This window comes from Cherax quadricarinatus, chromosome 84, assembly GCF_038502225.1.
Source record: "Cherax quadricarinatus isolate ZL_2023a chromosome 84, ASM3850222v1, whole genome shotgun sequence".
Classification (NCBI taxonomy): domain Eukaryota; kingdom Metazoa; phylum Arthropoda; class Malacostraca; order Decapoda; family Parastacidae; genus Cherax; species Cherax quadricarinatus.
In genome coordinates, this window is record NC_091375.1 from 12306714 (window position 1) to 12323861 (window position 17148).

General features: G+C 45.9%; 2 protein-coding genes across 2 annotated transcripts; both read right to left on the reverse strand.

The window, feature by feature from the left end:
- Positions 1–470: 470 nt before the first annotated feature.
- Positions 471–5171, reverse strand: LOC128704354 (actin, alpha skeletal muscle). Its single transcript, XM_053799516.2, has 2 exons — positions 5018–5171; positions 471–1680 (listed from the first exon to the last, which is right to left on the reverse strand). Exon 2 carries the CDS (start codon positions 1645–1647, stop codon positions 514–516), a length of 1134 nt encoding a protein of 377 aa, XP_053655491.1. The 5' UTR covers positions 1648–1680; positions 5018–5171; the 3' UTR covers positions 471–513.
- On the reverse strand, positions 1677–15832 carry LOC128704467 (actin, alpha skeletal muscle-like). The gene is made up of 2 exons (XM_070102923.1): positions 14428–15832; positions 1677–1680 (listed from the first exon to the last, which is right to left on the reverse strand). The coding sequence occupies exons 1-2, from the start codon at positions 14730–14732 to the stop codon at positions 1677–1679; spliced, it is 309 nt and encodes a 102-aa protein (XP_069959024.1). The 5' UTR covers positions 14733–15832.
- Between the last annotated feature and the right edge of the window lie 1316 nt (positions 15833–17148).

A 17148-nucleotide genomic window follows, 5' to 3' on the forward strand; every position in this document is an offset into this window, starting at 1 on the left:
ATTGTTGCTGCTGTTGTATTTGGGAAGGGAGCGCTAAACCCGTAAGGGTCATGCAGCGATTATGGAATGGGAGACATTCAGGTTTGTTCCAAGGAAGAGGAGAGGAGGGGCCATTCCTTTGACAGAAAACAACTTCCCAAATTTTGAATTTTGTCATAACGTCGTTCCATTGCAATATACTTCCCTGTTTCCCCCTTGTCATCACATTATTTATTTATTTATAAATATTCGCTGGGGCTGAATCCTGATGTGGAAAACTTAGTCATATGATCACCTGCAACAGGAGCTTTTGCTCGTCTGACCGAAGCCTTCCACTGGCTTACCCCTCCACCCCTTTATTTATGTCAGTAAATATGGATGGTGCCTTCTGCAACAACTTTCCAAACTTATGCTTGAATTATCAAGTTACAGTAATACAGATTTTTGTAATTTTAAATAAAGGATGTCGTTTTTAATAAAAAAAATATCCGTATTCGAAAACAGTTTATTAAAACATTTATTCCGATCGAGTATTTAGAAGCACTTGCGGTGGACGATGCCGGGGCCGGACTCGTCATACTCCTCCTTGGTGATCCACATGGTCTGGAAGGTGGACAGTGAGGCCAGGATGGAACCACCGATCCAGACGGAGTACTTACGCTCGGGAGGAGCAATGATCTTGATTTTGATGGTAGCAGGAGCCAGAGCAGTGATTTCCTTCTGCATGCGGTCAGCAATACCAGGGTACATGGTGGTACCACCAGACATGACAATGTTGGCAAACAGGTCCTTCCTGATGTCAATGTCGCACCTCATGATGGAGCTGTGGACGGTCTCATGAACACCAGCGGATTCCATACCCAGGAAGGAAGGCTGGAACAGAGCCTCAGGGCAACGGAAACGCTCATTACCAATGGTAATGACCTGACCATCGGGAAGCTCGTAGGACTTGTCAATAGATGAAGAAGCAGCAGCAACATTCATCTCATTCTCGAAGTCGAGGGCAATGTAACAGAGCTTTTCCTTGATGTCACGGACAATCTCACGCTCAGCTGTGGTGGTGAAGGAGTAGCCACGCTCAGTCATGATCTTCATGAGATACTGAGTCAGGTCACGACCAGCAAGGTCAAGACGAAGGATGGCATGAGGAAGGGCGAAACCTTCATAGACGGGGACCATGTGAGTGACACCATCACCAGAGTCACACACCAGACCAGTGGTACGACCAGAGGCGTACAAGGACAACACAGCCTGGATGGTAACGTATGTTGCTGGCAAGTTGAAGGACTCAAACATAATCTGAGTCATCTTCTCACGGTTGGCCTTGGGGTTGAGAGGAGCTTCAGTCAACATTGTGGGGGACTCCTCAGGGGCAATACGGAGCTCATTGTAGAAGGTATGGTACCAGATCTTCTCCATGTCGTCCCAGTTAGTAATGATACCGTGTTCGATAGGGTACTTGAGAGTCAGGATACCTCTCTTGCTCTGGGCCTCATCACCGACATAGGCGTCCTTCTGACCCATACCGACCATCACACCCTGGTGACGAGCGCGGCCGACGATGGAGGGAAATACGGCGCGGGGAGCGTCGTCACCGGCGAAGCCGGCCTTAACCATGCCGGAGCCATTGTCCACAACCAGGGCTACCTGTTCCTCCTCGTCACACATGGTGGATGCTCGAGTATGGAGTCAGACAATTACCTGGAAGAACAAATTATGTTTAATAACAAACAGATGCTTTGTCAAAAAAGAAAATAATTATGACATGACTTATAATGCTTTTCATCATTTGCCTAATTCAGTAAACTTCCCCATGCATTCATTTCCAAAGACTTGAGTACCCCAAACTGTTGCTCAACCTACTTGTATATATATATATATATATATATATATATATATATATATATATATATATATATATATATATATATATATATATATATATATATATATATATATATATATATATATATATATATATATATATATATATATATATATATATATATATATATATATATATATATATATATATATATATATATATATATACATATATATATATATATATATATATATATATATATATATATATATATATTTTTTTTTTATTATCACACCGGCCGATTCCCACCAAGGCAGGGTGGCCCGAAAAAGAAAAACTTTCACCATCATTCACTCCATCACTGTCTTGCCAGAAGGGTGCTTTACACTACAGTTTTTAAACTGCAACATTAACACCCCTCCTTCAGAGTGCAGGCACTGTACTTCCCATCTCCAGGACTCAAGTCCGGCCTGCCGGTTTCCCTGAATCCCTTCATAAATGTTACTTTGCTCACACTCCAACAGCACGTCAAGTATTAAAAACCATTTGTCTCCATTCACTCCTATCAAACACGCTCACGCATGCCTGCTGGAAGTCCAAGCCCCTCGCACACAAAACCTCCTTTACCCCCTCCCTCCAACCCTTCCTAGGCCGACCCCTACCCCGCCTTCCTTCCACTACAGACTGATACACTCTTGAAGTCATTCTGTTTCGCTCCATTCTCTCTACATGTCCGAACCACCTCAACAACCCTTCCTCAGCCCTCTGGACAACAGTTTTGGTAATCCCGCACCTCCTCCTAACTTCCAAACTACGAATTCTCTGCATTATATTCACACCACACATTGCCCTCAGACATGACATCTCCACTGCCTCCAGCCTTCTCCTCGCTGCAACATTCATCACCCACGCTTCACACCCATATAAGAGCGTTGGTAAAACTATACTCTCATACATTCCCCTCTTTGCCTCCAAGGACAAAGTTCTTTGTTTCCACAGACTCCTAAGTGCACCACTCACTCTTTTTCCCTCATCAATTCTATGATTCACCTCATCTTTCATAGACCCATCCGCTGACACGTCCACTCCCAAATATCTGAAATACGTTCACCTCCTCCATACTCTCTCCCTCCAATCTGATATTCAATCTTTCATCACCTAATCTTTTTGTTATCCTCATAACCTTACTCTTTCCTGTATTCACCTTTAATTTTCTTCTTTTGCACACCCTACCAAATTCATCCACCAATCTCTGCAACTTCTCTTCAGAATCTCCCAAGAGCACAGTGTCATCAGCAAAGAGCAGCTGTGACACTACAAGGATCTCGTGAATACTTCATCAAATCAACTATACATGAAATAATAATTTGTTACTTTCTCGACATGGTGAGATTTTTGTTTCACGAACAGGAACTGACTGCTTCTTTGACTTTTCAGCTTATTTATATATCTTCATTATTGTTTCGTATTCTCATTGCAATTTGCTATTACTCTCCCTGCCGCCCATATGCTGTAATTTATTCTGCCTTACTATTCACAAGATTCCATTTGTTCCCTTACATTTTTTTCTTTACCTCAGTGTTCCACCAATCACTTCTCTTACTGCACCTACCCTTTCTGCATCTATTTTCCTGCACCTGCTTTCCTGTACCTATCCTTCCTGTACCTATCCTTGCACATACCTTTGCATAATTACAAACTATAGTACAAGTTGTTCTCAAGACAGGACATCAGCATACTGGGAGTACATTCTACAAGATTGATGGACTGAACACATCGACTCCAGGCTGAGGGACTGATTACCTCAATCTCTTCCTCTTCTTGCACCTCTCTGCTTTGTATTTGACTGATGAAGCCACTGTGTGGCGAAGCGTTTCCTAAATAAAGATTCCCATATGGTGCATAAGTGTCTCAATCTTCATACTGGGAGACGAACAGTGAAAATATTCTACTTGCGTACATGCTTACAAGAACACCTTTTAAATTCATGTATCGTGGTTCACGTCGCTAATGAGAGAAGAAATACATTCATCGCGATCAAACTTATAAGAATGCAGTTACTGATTTAGTTAAATAGGAACCACATGTTATGTATCTCTCTCTTTTAAGTGAGTATAATGATGCAGATGAATCGCTTTTGCTGCGCACAAGAAATTGCAATTAAAATGCAAGGTTAAAAATACGAAATACTCCACAGTGAAAAAATTCAGAATGAAATATCTGAACGAGCTCCTGTGTTTGCCCACATTTCTTAAAATACATGTAAACACAAGAATGCTCACAGGTATTTCTTTGCTATTTTTCACTGTGGTATATCCTGGATGGTGGTATATACTCCCACTATCTGTGACTACCAACCCGTCACCTTAGTCCACTAGATTACAGAGGATTTCAAGTATTTTCCCACCAGAATACTGGGCAGGTTGGTGACTAATTCTACCGGTAGTCTCTTCCAAGTCACTGGTTAAAATGCTCGTAATTTGAGTGGAAAGACTGTGCGGGGCTAATAATCCCAGAGCACGAATCAGTAATCTCAGACCACGAATCAGTAATCCCTGACCAGAGGGCTGTAACCTCACACCTCGGGATGAAATCCTTATCATTCACTGGGAATTTTCAACACTGACAAGCGACGTATAGAAGAAACGGGACCAGCCGTCACTTGCTGATGGCTGCTCAAGATATCTCCATAAAATCTCGTGATCGGGTCTCAGTTGAGCTTACCAGCCTGCCCCTGTACAATGGATTACACGATGAGCTGACAACCCCAACCCCGACGGTTCTGTCATTATATATATATATATACGAACTGAGAATTTCACCCTAGCGTAAAGGAAACAACTTGTTTTAGAAGGACTGGGAAACGATGAGATGGTGTCTCCTGTGTTATCAGTTCACTGTTTAGTCGTAAGACTTCCTCTCTACTAGTAAAAGGTAGTTACGGTTTGACTTACTCCTTAATGCTGCCTAAATCTGAATATGCTAATGAAAGGAATGGCATTTCTATACTGACTTATATAGAAGTATATTCTGAGCTTAATTTTAGAAGAGTTGGCCTAATCATTTGTGTTATAGCCAGATGATACAATATCTTTCCGTTTTTCACTTATTCATTGTTTCAAAGCTGATGGACCTGTCGCTTGGAAGTATTCACTCGTATATCACTCAGCACTAACAAACAACAGCAGCAGCAGCAGCAGCAGCAGCACCTACCACAGCCGAGTCCTGATGTGACTGGAGGTCTGCAGTTTCAATCTTCTGCTTTTATATACTCAAAAGTCTGACTGAGAGGAATGTGTTGCTGTGCCAACATTGTATTTATTCCCATGATATGTACTGCCACCTGTCTTTGAGCTGCCCACACGTGGACATCTACTTAAGAATCTCCGAGAGATATGCCTACCATGTCGACCCGCACCTGGGCAATCAACACACACACACACACAAACACACACACACACACCGTGTTTTTGGGCTTTTTTTGAACGCTTGTTTTAATGTATTAATCTTTTAGATAAAGGCTACAACGCGAAGGTTCATAATGCAAGCCTCTAACATTAAGAACAATGAGAGACATACACTTCTCGGGTGTACTCGCATACGCGCTCTTGACCATGTATGTATGAAATAGCCTCGCTACATTACCGGCTACTGGCGATGGCCGTAACTTTTTTTACGAGCAGTAAAGACAACCACGACATTTTCTTTCGTGTCACTAGACAGATGTGTGAGAATTTTTGCAGTTGTTAAAATTCTTTATTTAAAGAATAACCATTTTAAACAAGCCGTATCTTTTTTAGCTATCCCTCTTCTCAAGGAATTATTCACTGATATAAATACATACACACACACACACATATATATATATATATATATATATATATATATATATATATATATATATATATATATATATATATATATATATATATATATATATATATATATATATATATATATATATATATATATATATATATATATATATATATATATATATATATATATACATATATATATAATGTATTTCGTTAGGTTAACTTAGAAAAAAATATCCACAAAGAGGGCTGCGCGGAGTTGCACTGAATTAGTGTAGAAAGATTTGTGTCAATGTGATTTTTTGTGTAGACAACGAATTTTATGGAGGGAGTCACCTGCCTGTGTTTGATTCATCCCTGGGGAAGACTGTTTTTGTACTCTCCCACGCACTCTGTACTCTCACACGCACTCTGTACTCTCCCACGCACTCTGTACTCTCACACGCACTCTGTACTCTCCCACGAACTCTGTACTCTCCCACGCACTCTGTACTCTCACACGCACTCTGTACTCTCCCACGCACTATGTACTCCCACACGCACTCTGTACTCTCCCACGCACTCTGTACTCTCGCACGTACTCTACACTCTCCAACTCGCTATGTGCTCTCACACGCACTCTGTACTCTCCCACGCACTCTGTACTCTCCCACGCACTCTGTACTCTCCCACACACTCTGCACTTCCACGCACTCTGTACTCTCCCACGCACTCTGTACTCTCCCACGCACTCTGTACTCTCCCACGCACTCTGTACTCTCCCACGCACTCTGTACTCTCACACGCACTCTGCACTTCCACGCACTCTGTACTCTCCCACGCACTCTGTACTCTCCAATGCACTCTGTACTCTCCCACGCACTCTGTACTCTCCCACGCACTCTGTACTCTCCCACGCACTCTGTACTCTCCCACGCACTCTGTACTCTCCCACGCACTCTGTACTCTCACACGCACTCTGTACTCTCCCACGAACTCTGTACTCTCCCACGCACTCTGTACTCTCACACGCACTCTGTACTCTCCCACGAACTCTGTACTCTCCCACGCACTCTGTACTCTCACACGCACTCTGTACTCTCCCACGAACTCTGTACTCTCCCACGCACTCTGTACTCTCACACGCACTCTGTACTCTAACACGCACTCTGTACTCTCACGCGCACTCTGTACTCTCACACGCACTCTGTATTATCCCCCGCACTCTACTCTCCCACGAACTCTGCACTCTCACACGCACTCTGTGCTCTCCTACGCACTCTGTACTCTCCCAGGCACTCAGTACTCTCCCACGTACTCTGTACTCTCCCACGCACTATGCATTCTCCCACGCACTCTGTACTCTCGCACGTACTCTGCACTCTCCAACTCACTCTGCACTCTCACACGCACTCTGTGCTCTCCTACGCACTCTGTACTCTCCCACGCACTCAGTACTCTCCCACGTACTCTGTACTCTCCCACACACTATGCACTCTTCCACGCTCTCTGTACTCTCGCACGTACTCTGCACTCGCCAGCTCACTCTGTACTCTCACACGCACTCTGCACTCTCACACGCACTCTGTACTCTCCCCCGCACTCTACTCTCCCACGAACTCTGTGCTCTCACACGCACTCTGTACTTTCCCACGCACTCAGTACTCTCCCATGCACTATGTACTCTCACACGCACTATGCACTCTCCCTCGCACTCTGTACTCTCGCACGTACTCTGCACTCTCCAACTCACTCTGTACTCTCACACGCACTCTGTATTCTAACACGCACTCCGTACTCTCCCAAGCGCTCTGTACTCTCCCACGCACTCTGTACTCTCCCACGCGCTCTGTACTCTCCCACGCACTCTGTACTCTCACGCACTCTGTACTCTCCCACGCTCTCTGTACTTTCCCAGGCACTCTGTACTCTCCAATGCACTCTGTACTCTCCCACGCACTCTGTACTCTCCCACGCACTCTGTACTCTCACACGCACTCTGTACTCTCCAATACACTCTGTACTCTCCCACGCACTCTGTTCCCTCCCACGCACTCTGTACTCTCCCACGCACTCTGTACTCTTCCACGCACTCTGTACTCTCCCACGCACTCTGTACTCTCAAACGCACTCTGTACTCTCACACGCACTCTGTACTCTCACACGCACTCTGTACTCTCCCCCGCACTCTACTCTCCCACGAACTCTGTACTCTCCCACGCACTCTGTACTCTCCCACGCACTCTGCACTCTCCAATGCACTCTGTACTCTCCCACGCACTCTGTACTCTCCCACGCACTCTGTACTCTCCCACGCACTCTGTACTCTCACACGCACTCTGTACTCTCACACGCACTCTGTACTCTCACACGCGCTCTGTACTCTCCCCCGCACTCTACTCTCCCACGAACTCTGTACTCTCACACGCACTCTGTACTCTCCTACACACTCTGTACTCTCCCACGCACTCAGTACTCTCCCACGCACTGTGTACTCTCCCACACACTCTGTACTCTCCCACGCACTCTGTACTCTCCCACGCACTCTGTACTCTCCCACGCACTCTGTGCTCTCGCACGTACTCTGCACTCTCCAACTCACTCTGTACTCTCACACGCACTCTGTACTCTCCCACGCACTCTGTACTCTCCCACACACTCTGTACTCTCCCACGCACTCTGTACTCTCCCACGCATTCTGTACTCTCCCACGCAATCTGTACTCTCTCACGCACTCTGTACTCTCCCACGCACTCTGTACTCTCCCACGCACTCTGTACTCTCCCACGCACTCTGTACTCTTCCACGCACTCTGTACTCTCCCTCGCACTCTGTACTCTCCCACGCACTCTGTACTATCCCAAGCACTCTGTACTCTCACACGCACTCTGTACTCTCACACGCACTCCGTACTCTCCCATGCACTCTGTACTCTCCCACGAACTCTGTACTCTCCCACGCACTCTGTACTCTCCCACGCACTCTGTACTCTCCCACGCAATTTGTACTCTCCCATGCACTCTGTACTCTCCCACGAACTCTGTACTCTCCCACGCACTCTGTACTCTCCCACGCACTCAGTAGTCTCCCACGCTCTCTGTACTCTCCCACGCACTATACACTCTCCCACGCACTCTATACTGTCCCACGCACTATGCACTCTCCCACGCACTCTGTACTCTCCCACGCACTCTGTACTCTCCCAAGCACTATGCACTCTCTCACGCACTCTGTACTCTCCCACGCAATCTGTACTCTCCCACGCACTCTGCACTCTCCCACGCACTATGCACTCTTCCACGCACTCTGTACTGTCCCACGCACTATGCACTCTCCCACGCACTCTGTACTCTCCCACGCACTCTGTGCTCTCCCACGCACTCTGTACTCTCCCATACACTCTGTACTCTCCCACGCACTCTGTTCTCTCCCACGCACTCTGTACTCTCCCACGCACTCTGTACTCTTCCACGCACTCTGTACTCTCCCACGCACTCTGTACTCTCAAACGCACTCTGTACTCTCACACGCACTCTGTACTCTCACACGCACTCTGTACTCTCCCCCGCACTCTACTCTCCCACGAACTCTGTACTCTCCCACGCACTCTGTACTCTCCCACGCACTCTGTACTCTCCGATGCACTCTGTACTGTCCCACGCACTCTGTACTGTCCCACGCACTCTGTACTCTCCCACGCACTCTGTACTCTCACACGCACTCTATACTCTCACACGCACTCTGTACTCTCACACGCGCTCTGTACTCTCCCCCGCACTCTACTCTCCCACGAACTCTGTACTCTCACACGCACTCTGTACTCTCCTACACACTCTGTACTCTCCCACGCACTCAGTACTCTCCCACGCACTGTGTACTCTCCCACACACTCTGTACTCTCCCACGCACTCTGTACTCTCCCACGCACTCTGTGCTCTCGCACGTACTCTGCACTCTCCAACTCACTCTGTACTCTCACACGCACTCTGTACTCTCCCACGCACTCTGTACTCTCCCACACACTCTGTACTCTCCCCCGCACTCTACTCTCCCACGAACTCTGTACTCTCACACGCACTCTGTACTCTCCTACACACTCTGTACTCTCCCACGCACTCAGTACTCTCCCACGCACTGTGTACTCTCCCACACACTCTGTACTCTCCCACGCACTCTGTACTCTCCCACGCACTCTGTACTCTCCCACGCACTCTGTGCTCTCGCACGTACTCTGCACTCTCCAACTCACTCTGTACTCTCACACGCACTCTGTACTCTCCCACGCACTCTGTACTCTCCCACACACTCTGTACTCTCCCACGCACTCTGTACTCTCCCACGCATTCTGTACTCTCCCACGCAATCTGTACTCTCTCACGCACTCTGTACTCTCCCACGCACTCTGTACTCTCCCACGCACTCTGTACTCTCCCACGCACTCTGTACTCTTCCACGCACTCTGTACTCTCCCTCGCACTCTGTACTCTCCCACGCACTCTGTACTATCCCAAGCACTCTGTACTCTCACACGCACTCTGTACTCTCACATGCACTCTGTACTCTCCCCCGCACTCTACTCTCCCACGAGCTCTGTACTCTCCCACGCACTCTGTACTCTCCCACGCACTCTGTACTCTCCCACGCAATTTGTACTCTCCCATGCACTCTGTACTCTCCCACGAACTCTGTACTCTCCCACGCACTCTGTACTCTCCCACGCACTCAGTAGTCTCCCACGCTCTCTGTACTCTCCCACGCACTATACACTCTCCCACGCACTCTATACTGTCCCACGCACTATGCACTCTCCCACGCACTCTGTACTCTCCCACGCACTCTGTACTCTCCCAAGCACTATGCACTCTCCCACGCACTCTGTACTCTCCCACGCAATCTGTACTCTCCCACGCACTCTGCACTCTCCCACGCACTATGCACTCTTCCACGCACTCTGTACTGTCCCACGCACTATGCACTCTCCCACGCACTCTGTACTCTCCCACGCACTCTGTACTCTCACACGCACTCTGTACTCTCCAATACACTCTGTACTCTCCCACGCACTCTGTTCTCTCCCACGCACTCTGTACTCTCCCACGCACTCTGTACTCTTCCACGCACTCTGTACTCTCCCACGCACTCTGTACTCTCAAACGCACTCTGTACTCTCACACGCACTCTGTACTCTCACACGCACTCTGTACTCTCCCCCGCACTCTACTCTCCCACGAACTCTGTACTCTCCCACGCACTCTGTACTCTCCCACGCACTCTGTACTCTCCGATGCACTCTGTACTCTCCCACGCACTCTGTACTCTCCCACGCACTCTGTACTCTCCCACGCACTCTGTACTCTCACACGCACTCTATACTCTCACACGCACTCTGTACTCTCACACGCGCTCTGTACTCTCCCCCGCACTCTACTCTCCCACGAACTCTGTACTCTCACACGCACTCTGTACTCTCCTACACACTCTGTACTCTCCCACGCACTCAGTACTCTCCCACGCACTGTGTACTCTCCCACACACTCTGTACTCTCCCACGCACTCTGTACTCTCCCACGCACTCTGTGCTCTCGCACGTACTCTGCACTCTCCAACTCACTCTGTACTCTCACACGCACTCTGTACTCTCCCACGCACTCTGTACTCTCCCACACACTCTGTACTCTCTTACGCACTCTCTACTCTCCCACGCACTCTGTACTCTCCCACGCACTCTGTACTCCCTCACGCACTCTGTACTCTCCCACGCACTCTGTACTCTCCCACGCACTCTGTACTCTCCCACGCACTCTGTACTCTTCCACGCACTCTGTACTCTCCCTCGCACTCTGTACTCTCCCACGCACTCTGTACTATCCCAAGCACTCTGTACTCTCACACGCACTCTGTACTCTCACATGCACTCTGTACTCTCCCCCGCACTCTACTCTCCCACGAGCTCTGTACTCTCCCACGCACTCTGTACTCTCCCACGCACTCTGTACTCTCCCACGCAATTTGTACTCTCCCATGCACTCTGTACTCTCCCACGAACTCTGTACTCTCCCACGCACTCTGTACTCTCCCACGCACTCAGTAGTCTCCCACGCTCTCTGTACTCTCCCACGCACTATACACTCTCCCACGCACTCTATACTGTCCCACGCACTATGCACTCTCCCACGCACTCTGTACTCTCCCACGCACTCTGTACTCTCCCAAGCACTATGCACTCTCCCACGCACTCTGTACTCTCCCACGCAATCTGTACTCTCCCACGCACTCTGCACTCTCCCACGCACTATGCACTCTTCCACGCACTCTGTACTGTCCCACGCACTATGCACTCTCCCACGCACTCTGTACTCTCCCACGCACTCTGTACTCTCCCAAGCACTATGCACTCTCCCACGCACTCTGTACTCTCCCACACACTCTGTACTCTCCCACGCAATCTGTACTCTCCCACGCACTATGCACTCTCCCACGCACTATGCACTCTCCCACGCACTCTGTGCTCTCCCACGCACTTTGCACTCTCCCATGCACTCTGTACTCTCCCACGCACTTATATATTTGTATATATGTATATATATATGTATATATATATATATATATATATATATATATATATATATATATATATGTATATATATATTTATATATATATATATATATATATATATATATATATATATATATATATATATATATATATATATATATATATATATACATATATATATATATATATATATATATATATATATATATATATATATATATATATATATATATATATATATATATATATATATATATTTATATATATATGTGACAGCTAATTCATCACATATTAGTCAGTTTGTTCTTTATATCATTATCAGCGTATTAATCCTAATCATTACTGACTATCCAAAGAACTGTATTCTAGTCGAATTTTTTTTTTAAATTTACATTTGAAGACACCACAGAGGTGCCATGGTGGCCAAGCACAACTGTGACTTCATCGCGGTCTCCCTTACTTTCTCTCTGTAAATACACGTAGGAAGAATGTGCTTCAGGGGTCCGGGGAGTGCTTGAGACACACGCAGGAAGAATGTCCCAGGTTGATCCGGGGAAGTGCTTGAGAGGACCTGAAGCAGTCGCGCGCTAGACACTGCCAGACAGGGATTGAGTGGAGATGCGTGTGTGGGTAGTGATGCCTTGTTGTGTTGGGTTGTGGGTGACGGAAGAAGTGTTGCTTAGAAATTGTAGCGACGGAAGTTGTGTTGGGGAGAGGTTGTGTTGGTGAGAGGGTGCGTTGGTTAGAGGTTGTTTGGGTTAGAGGTTGTGTTGGTGAGAGATTGTGTTGGTGAGAGATTGTAGTAAGGGAGGTTCTGTTGGTGATAGGTTGCAGTGAGAAAGGTTGTGTTGGTGAGAGGTTGTGGGTGCTGGAAGTTGTGTTGGTGAGAGGTTGAAGTAATGGAGATTCTGTTGGTGAGAGGTTAGGGATGCTTGAGATAGTGTTGGTGAAAAGTTGTGGGTGCTGGAGGTTGTGTTGGTGAGAGGTTGTGTTGTGAGAGATTGTGGGTGCTGGAAGTTGTGTTGGTGAGAGATTGAAGTAATGGAGGTTCTGTTGGTGAGAGGTTATGGATGCTTGAGGTTGTGTTGGTGAGAAGTTGTGGGTGCTGGAGGTTGTGTTGGTGAGAGGTTGTGTTATGGGTCGTAGCACTGAGAAGTCGTGGGAGTATCGATGGTCTTGGCGTGGGTGTGTGGGAGTGCAGATCGCTTTAACGTGGGTGTGGGGGAGGTATTAATAGTCTTGACATGGGTGTGGGTGTATTGATAGTCTTGATATGGGTGTGCATGTATCGATAGTATTGACGTGGGTGTTGATATCTTAGAGGTTGAGCCGTGTGGTAAGAACGCCAATAATGTTAGGAGGCACGGGATGAGAAAACTCTGAATAGGTAAGAGACACTGAGGATAAAGTTTAAATTCTGAGGACCTTCGAAGATCACCTTTAGATGCTGAGGACCTTGGAGGATCACGTTTTGATTGAGGACCATGGGTAGTAACGCATAGTTAGCGAGGAGGCGTGGTGAACCTATATTTTCGGGTAAAACTTGTATCATCGCCGTGCTGGGCCTCTGGTGTTCGTCCAGCCGAAACAGAAACCAATATCCAGTATGGTAAACAAAAAAAAATAGTGAATGAACGTGCATGTATTTACTCTAAGAATTACTTTCATACACACATACGTGCCTTCCACTAAGCTAGTATGTCAATGCATTTATTTATGTATTAACATTCACGTGTCAAGATACAGTTTTAGAAGCTAAGGAAATGGTAGATAAAAGGTTTGTCGAAGAGTCCTAGAAACACAACAAGAGAAGTCTTCTTGTGGGCTATTATTGATAGTGTTTGACCTGGTGGCCATCAGGGTCCCAGTGATGCATCTTACACTATGGCTGTGTAGGGTTATTATTGAGTATACATTAAGAGTATTGGGGGTGAAATAGTACCTAGATTAGGCAGTTGGGGTCGCTCCAGCATAGACTTACTCTTCACTTGTTCTGTTCTTTTTCTCCTGGCAATGAGAAAAGTCATTACTAACCTTGAAAAAGTTTTGCTAACTATTTTAAAACAGGGTTATGAAATAAGCTCCGGGAAAGCCTCCTGGGATGTCCCTGAAGTACTTTTATTCTCTTCTTTGAGGATGTAGTTCCCCAGTGAGTTCCAGGGGTTGTGTATATATATATATATATATATATATATATATATATATATATATATATATATATATATATATATATATATATATATATATATATATATATATATATATATTGCCCCTCAGAGGCAATACGAAGTTCATTGTAGAAGGTATGGTACCAGATCTTCTCCATGTCGTCCCAGTTGGTGATGATGCCGTGCTCGATGGGATACTTGAGAGTCAGGATACCTCTCTTGCTCTGGGCCTCATAACCGACATAGGCGTCCTTCTGACCCATACCGACCATCACACCCTGGTGACGAGGACGGCCGACGATGAAAGGAAAGACGGCGCGGGGAGCGTCGTCACCAGCGAAGCCGGCCTTGACCATGCCGGAGCCATTGTCCACAACCAAGGCTACCTGTTCCTCGTCGTCACACATGGTGGTAGTTATTTATAGTCGCGGAAATTCACCTGAAATGAAATTTGATTCATATTTGTACATATATTTAAGTACTTACAAGAAGAAAAGAATGCTGAAAGTTCTCTGCAGGAACAAGACTGAGATGTATTAAACTGCGAAACTGCAGTAAGGAAGCAACTTTAAGGGGTATCAAACGTACCACTAGGAAGCCTGTCACCAAGGAATCTCCCAGTCGAGCTTCTCCCAGTGCTCTCCCACTCTTCTCCACCCACTGCGTCGTTTATGCAGATTCATATTCAGTCTTACCCCATCCTCCTATTCATATCTATTCCTTCACCCACTATCTTTCCTTTTCACCCATTCATTACTTTACGCTCTTTTTCTACATCTCTCACTCATTCTCACCACTTCCTTAACCAACTCGTACCCCTTACCCACAACCATTCACATACCTTCAGACCCCTTACCCACAACCATTCACATATCTTCAGACCCTTTACCCACAACCATTCACATACCTTCAGACCCCTTACCCACAACCATTCACATACCTTCAGACCCCTTATCCACAACATTCACATACCTTCAGACCCCTTACCCACAACCATTCACATATCTTCAGACCCTTTACCCACAACCATTCACATACCTTCAGACCCCTTATCCACAACATTCACATACCTTCAGACCCCTTATCCACAACCATTCACATATCTTCAGACCCTTTACCCACAACCATTCACATATCTTCAGACCTCTTACCCACAACCATTCACATATCTTCAGACCCCTTACCCACAACCATTCACATATCTTCAGACCCTTTACCCACAACCATTCACATATCTTCAGACCCCTTACCCACAACCATTCACATACCTTCAGAAAACCACTCACACCTTTTCCTCGACATCAATTCATCTCTTTCTTGTCCCCAATCCAGCCATTTACTTCAATTACAACTCTATCATTATTCATCCAACTCTCCCTCTTACACCACCATTTTCCCCTATCAATATACCCTATCATCCTCCCTATCATCCTTCCTGTCATCCTAACAAAGAGGAACTAATATCTTACCTCTCTAAGTCTCCCCCCCAACTATGATGATACCATCTACCGTGGCTATAGAATTGCAGCAGAGACTAACCAGTTAGAAAAAATATATTTCAACACATGTTCGACAGGAGGCAAAGACTTCTGTGCTGGAATACCCATGAAATCACAAGTGGAGCGAGAAGGGAAAAGTAGCAGAAGGAAAATTAAACATAATCACCACTGTTGTGACTAAATTTACCAGCGAAATTACTAAAGCAATGTTTCCAGGAAAAGAGATAGAGAATTAACAGTGGAGGAGTCCAAGATGATGGCACTGGAAGGAGTCAATGAAGATTTTATGAAACCGGGAAAGTAAACTCTAGAAGCATCAAAGACTACATAACAGGAGTGTGATAATGGGAAGAAGAGGTATTAAATTAGGAAAATATAAATTAGTGTCTAACAGTTGAAAACCTGAGCGAAAGCATAGCTAATGCAAAAGGAGTGAAATGGGGAGAGAGTGGAATTTCAGTCATGAGGCCTGGTCATGGACCAGGACGCGGGGTCGTTGACCCCCGGAACTTACTCCAGTTAAGAGAATTCATTTTCTCAGTAGGGATAAGAAATATAGAGCAAAACTAATAGTCACTAATAGAAAGTGCACCTGAGACACCATGTTACACACCGTCAGGGGTGACAACTGTTCTAGACGGGGTACAGTGGATAAAGAGAGCTAGATATCCAACCAAAACAACTGCAAGGATGACTGCAGTAACATCTGTTATGGTGATTGCGCTAACATCTGCGAGAATGATTGTATTATGATTCTTGCGCCGATATCTGTGATGATTTGCCTCACTAATAAGTTATGAGAGGCTGAATGTCTGACAAGGGAAGCTTGTGGGATAAATACAGATTTAGGAGAAAATCAAACGAAGAAGAGAATGGAAAAATACAGGGCAAAAATAAGAGTGATATCTACTCTTAATGCATTATTATGTAAGTGAGAACTTTCTCTTATCCATCACAGATTTGTTTTAAGTCAATAATTCTCAATGAATTTTATGACACTGATCTCCCCGTGGAGGATGGATAAGCTCACCGTCACTTACCAAGAGGCTTCACCTGACTGAAACCCTGGCGAACTATGCGCCTCCTTATATACCCGTTCCTCGGTTCCTAATTGCAACAGTCTGAACACGATCCAACACATTCTGTCTGGGATCTGGTAACTTTCACCTACCAACGTGATAACCTTCTCTAGGATTTATTTTCTTTTAATACGCAGTTTTAGCTTATCCATTGAGTTTTATTGGAAGAGTGGAAAAATAACTTAGACAATTTCCCGTCATATTGTTTGTAGTTATATTTACATGAACCTTATTCAAGCCTCCTG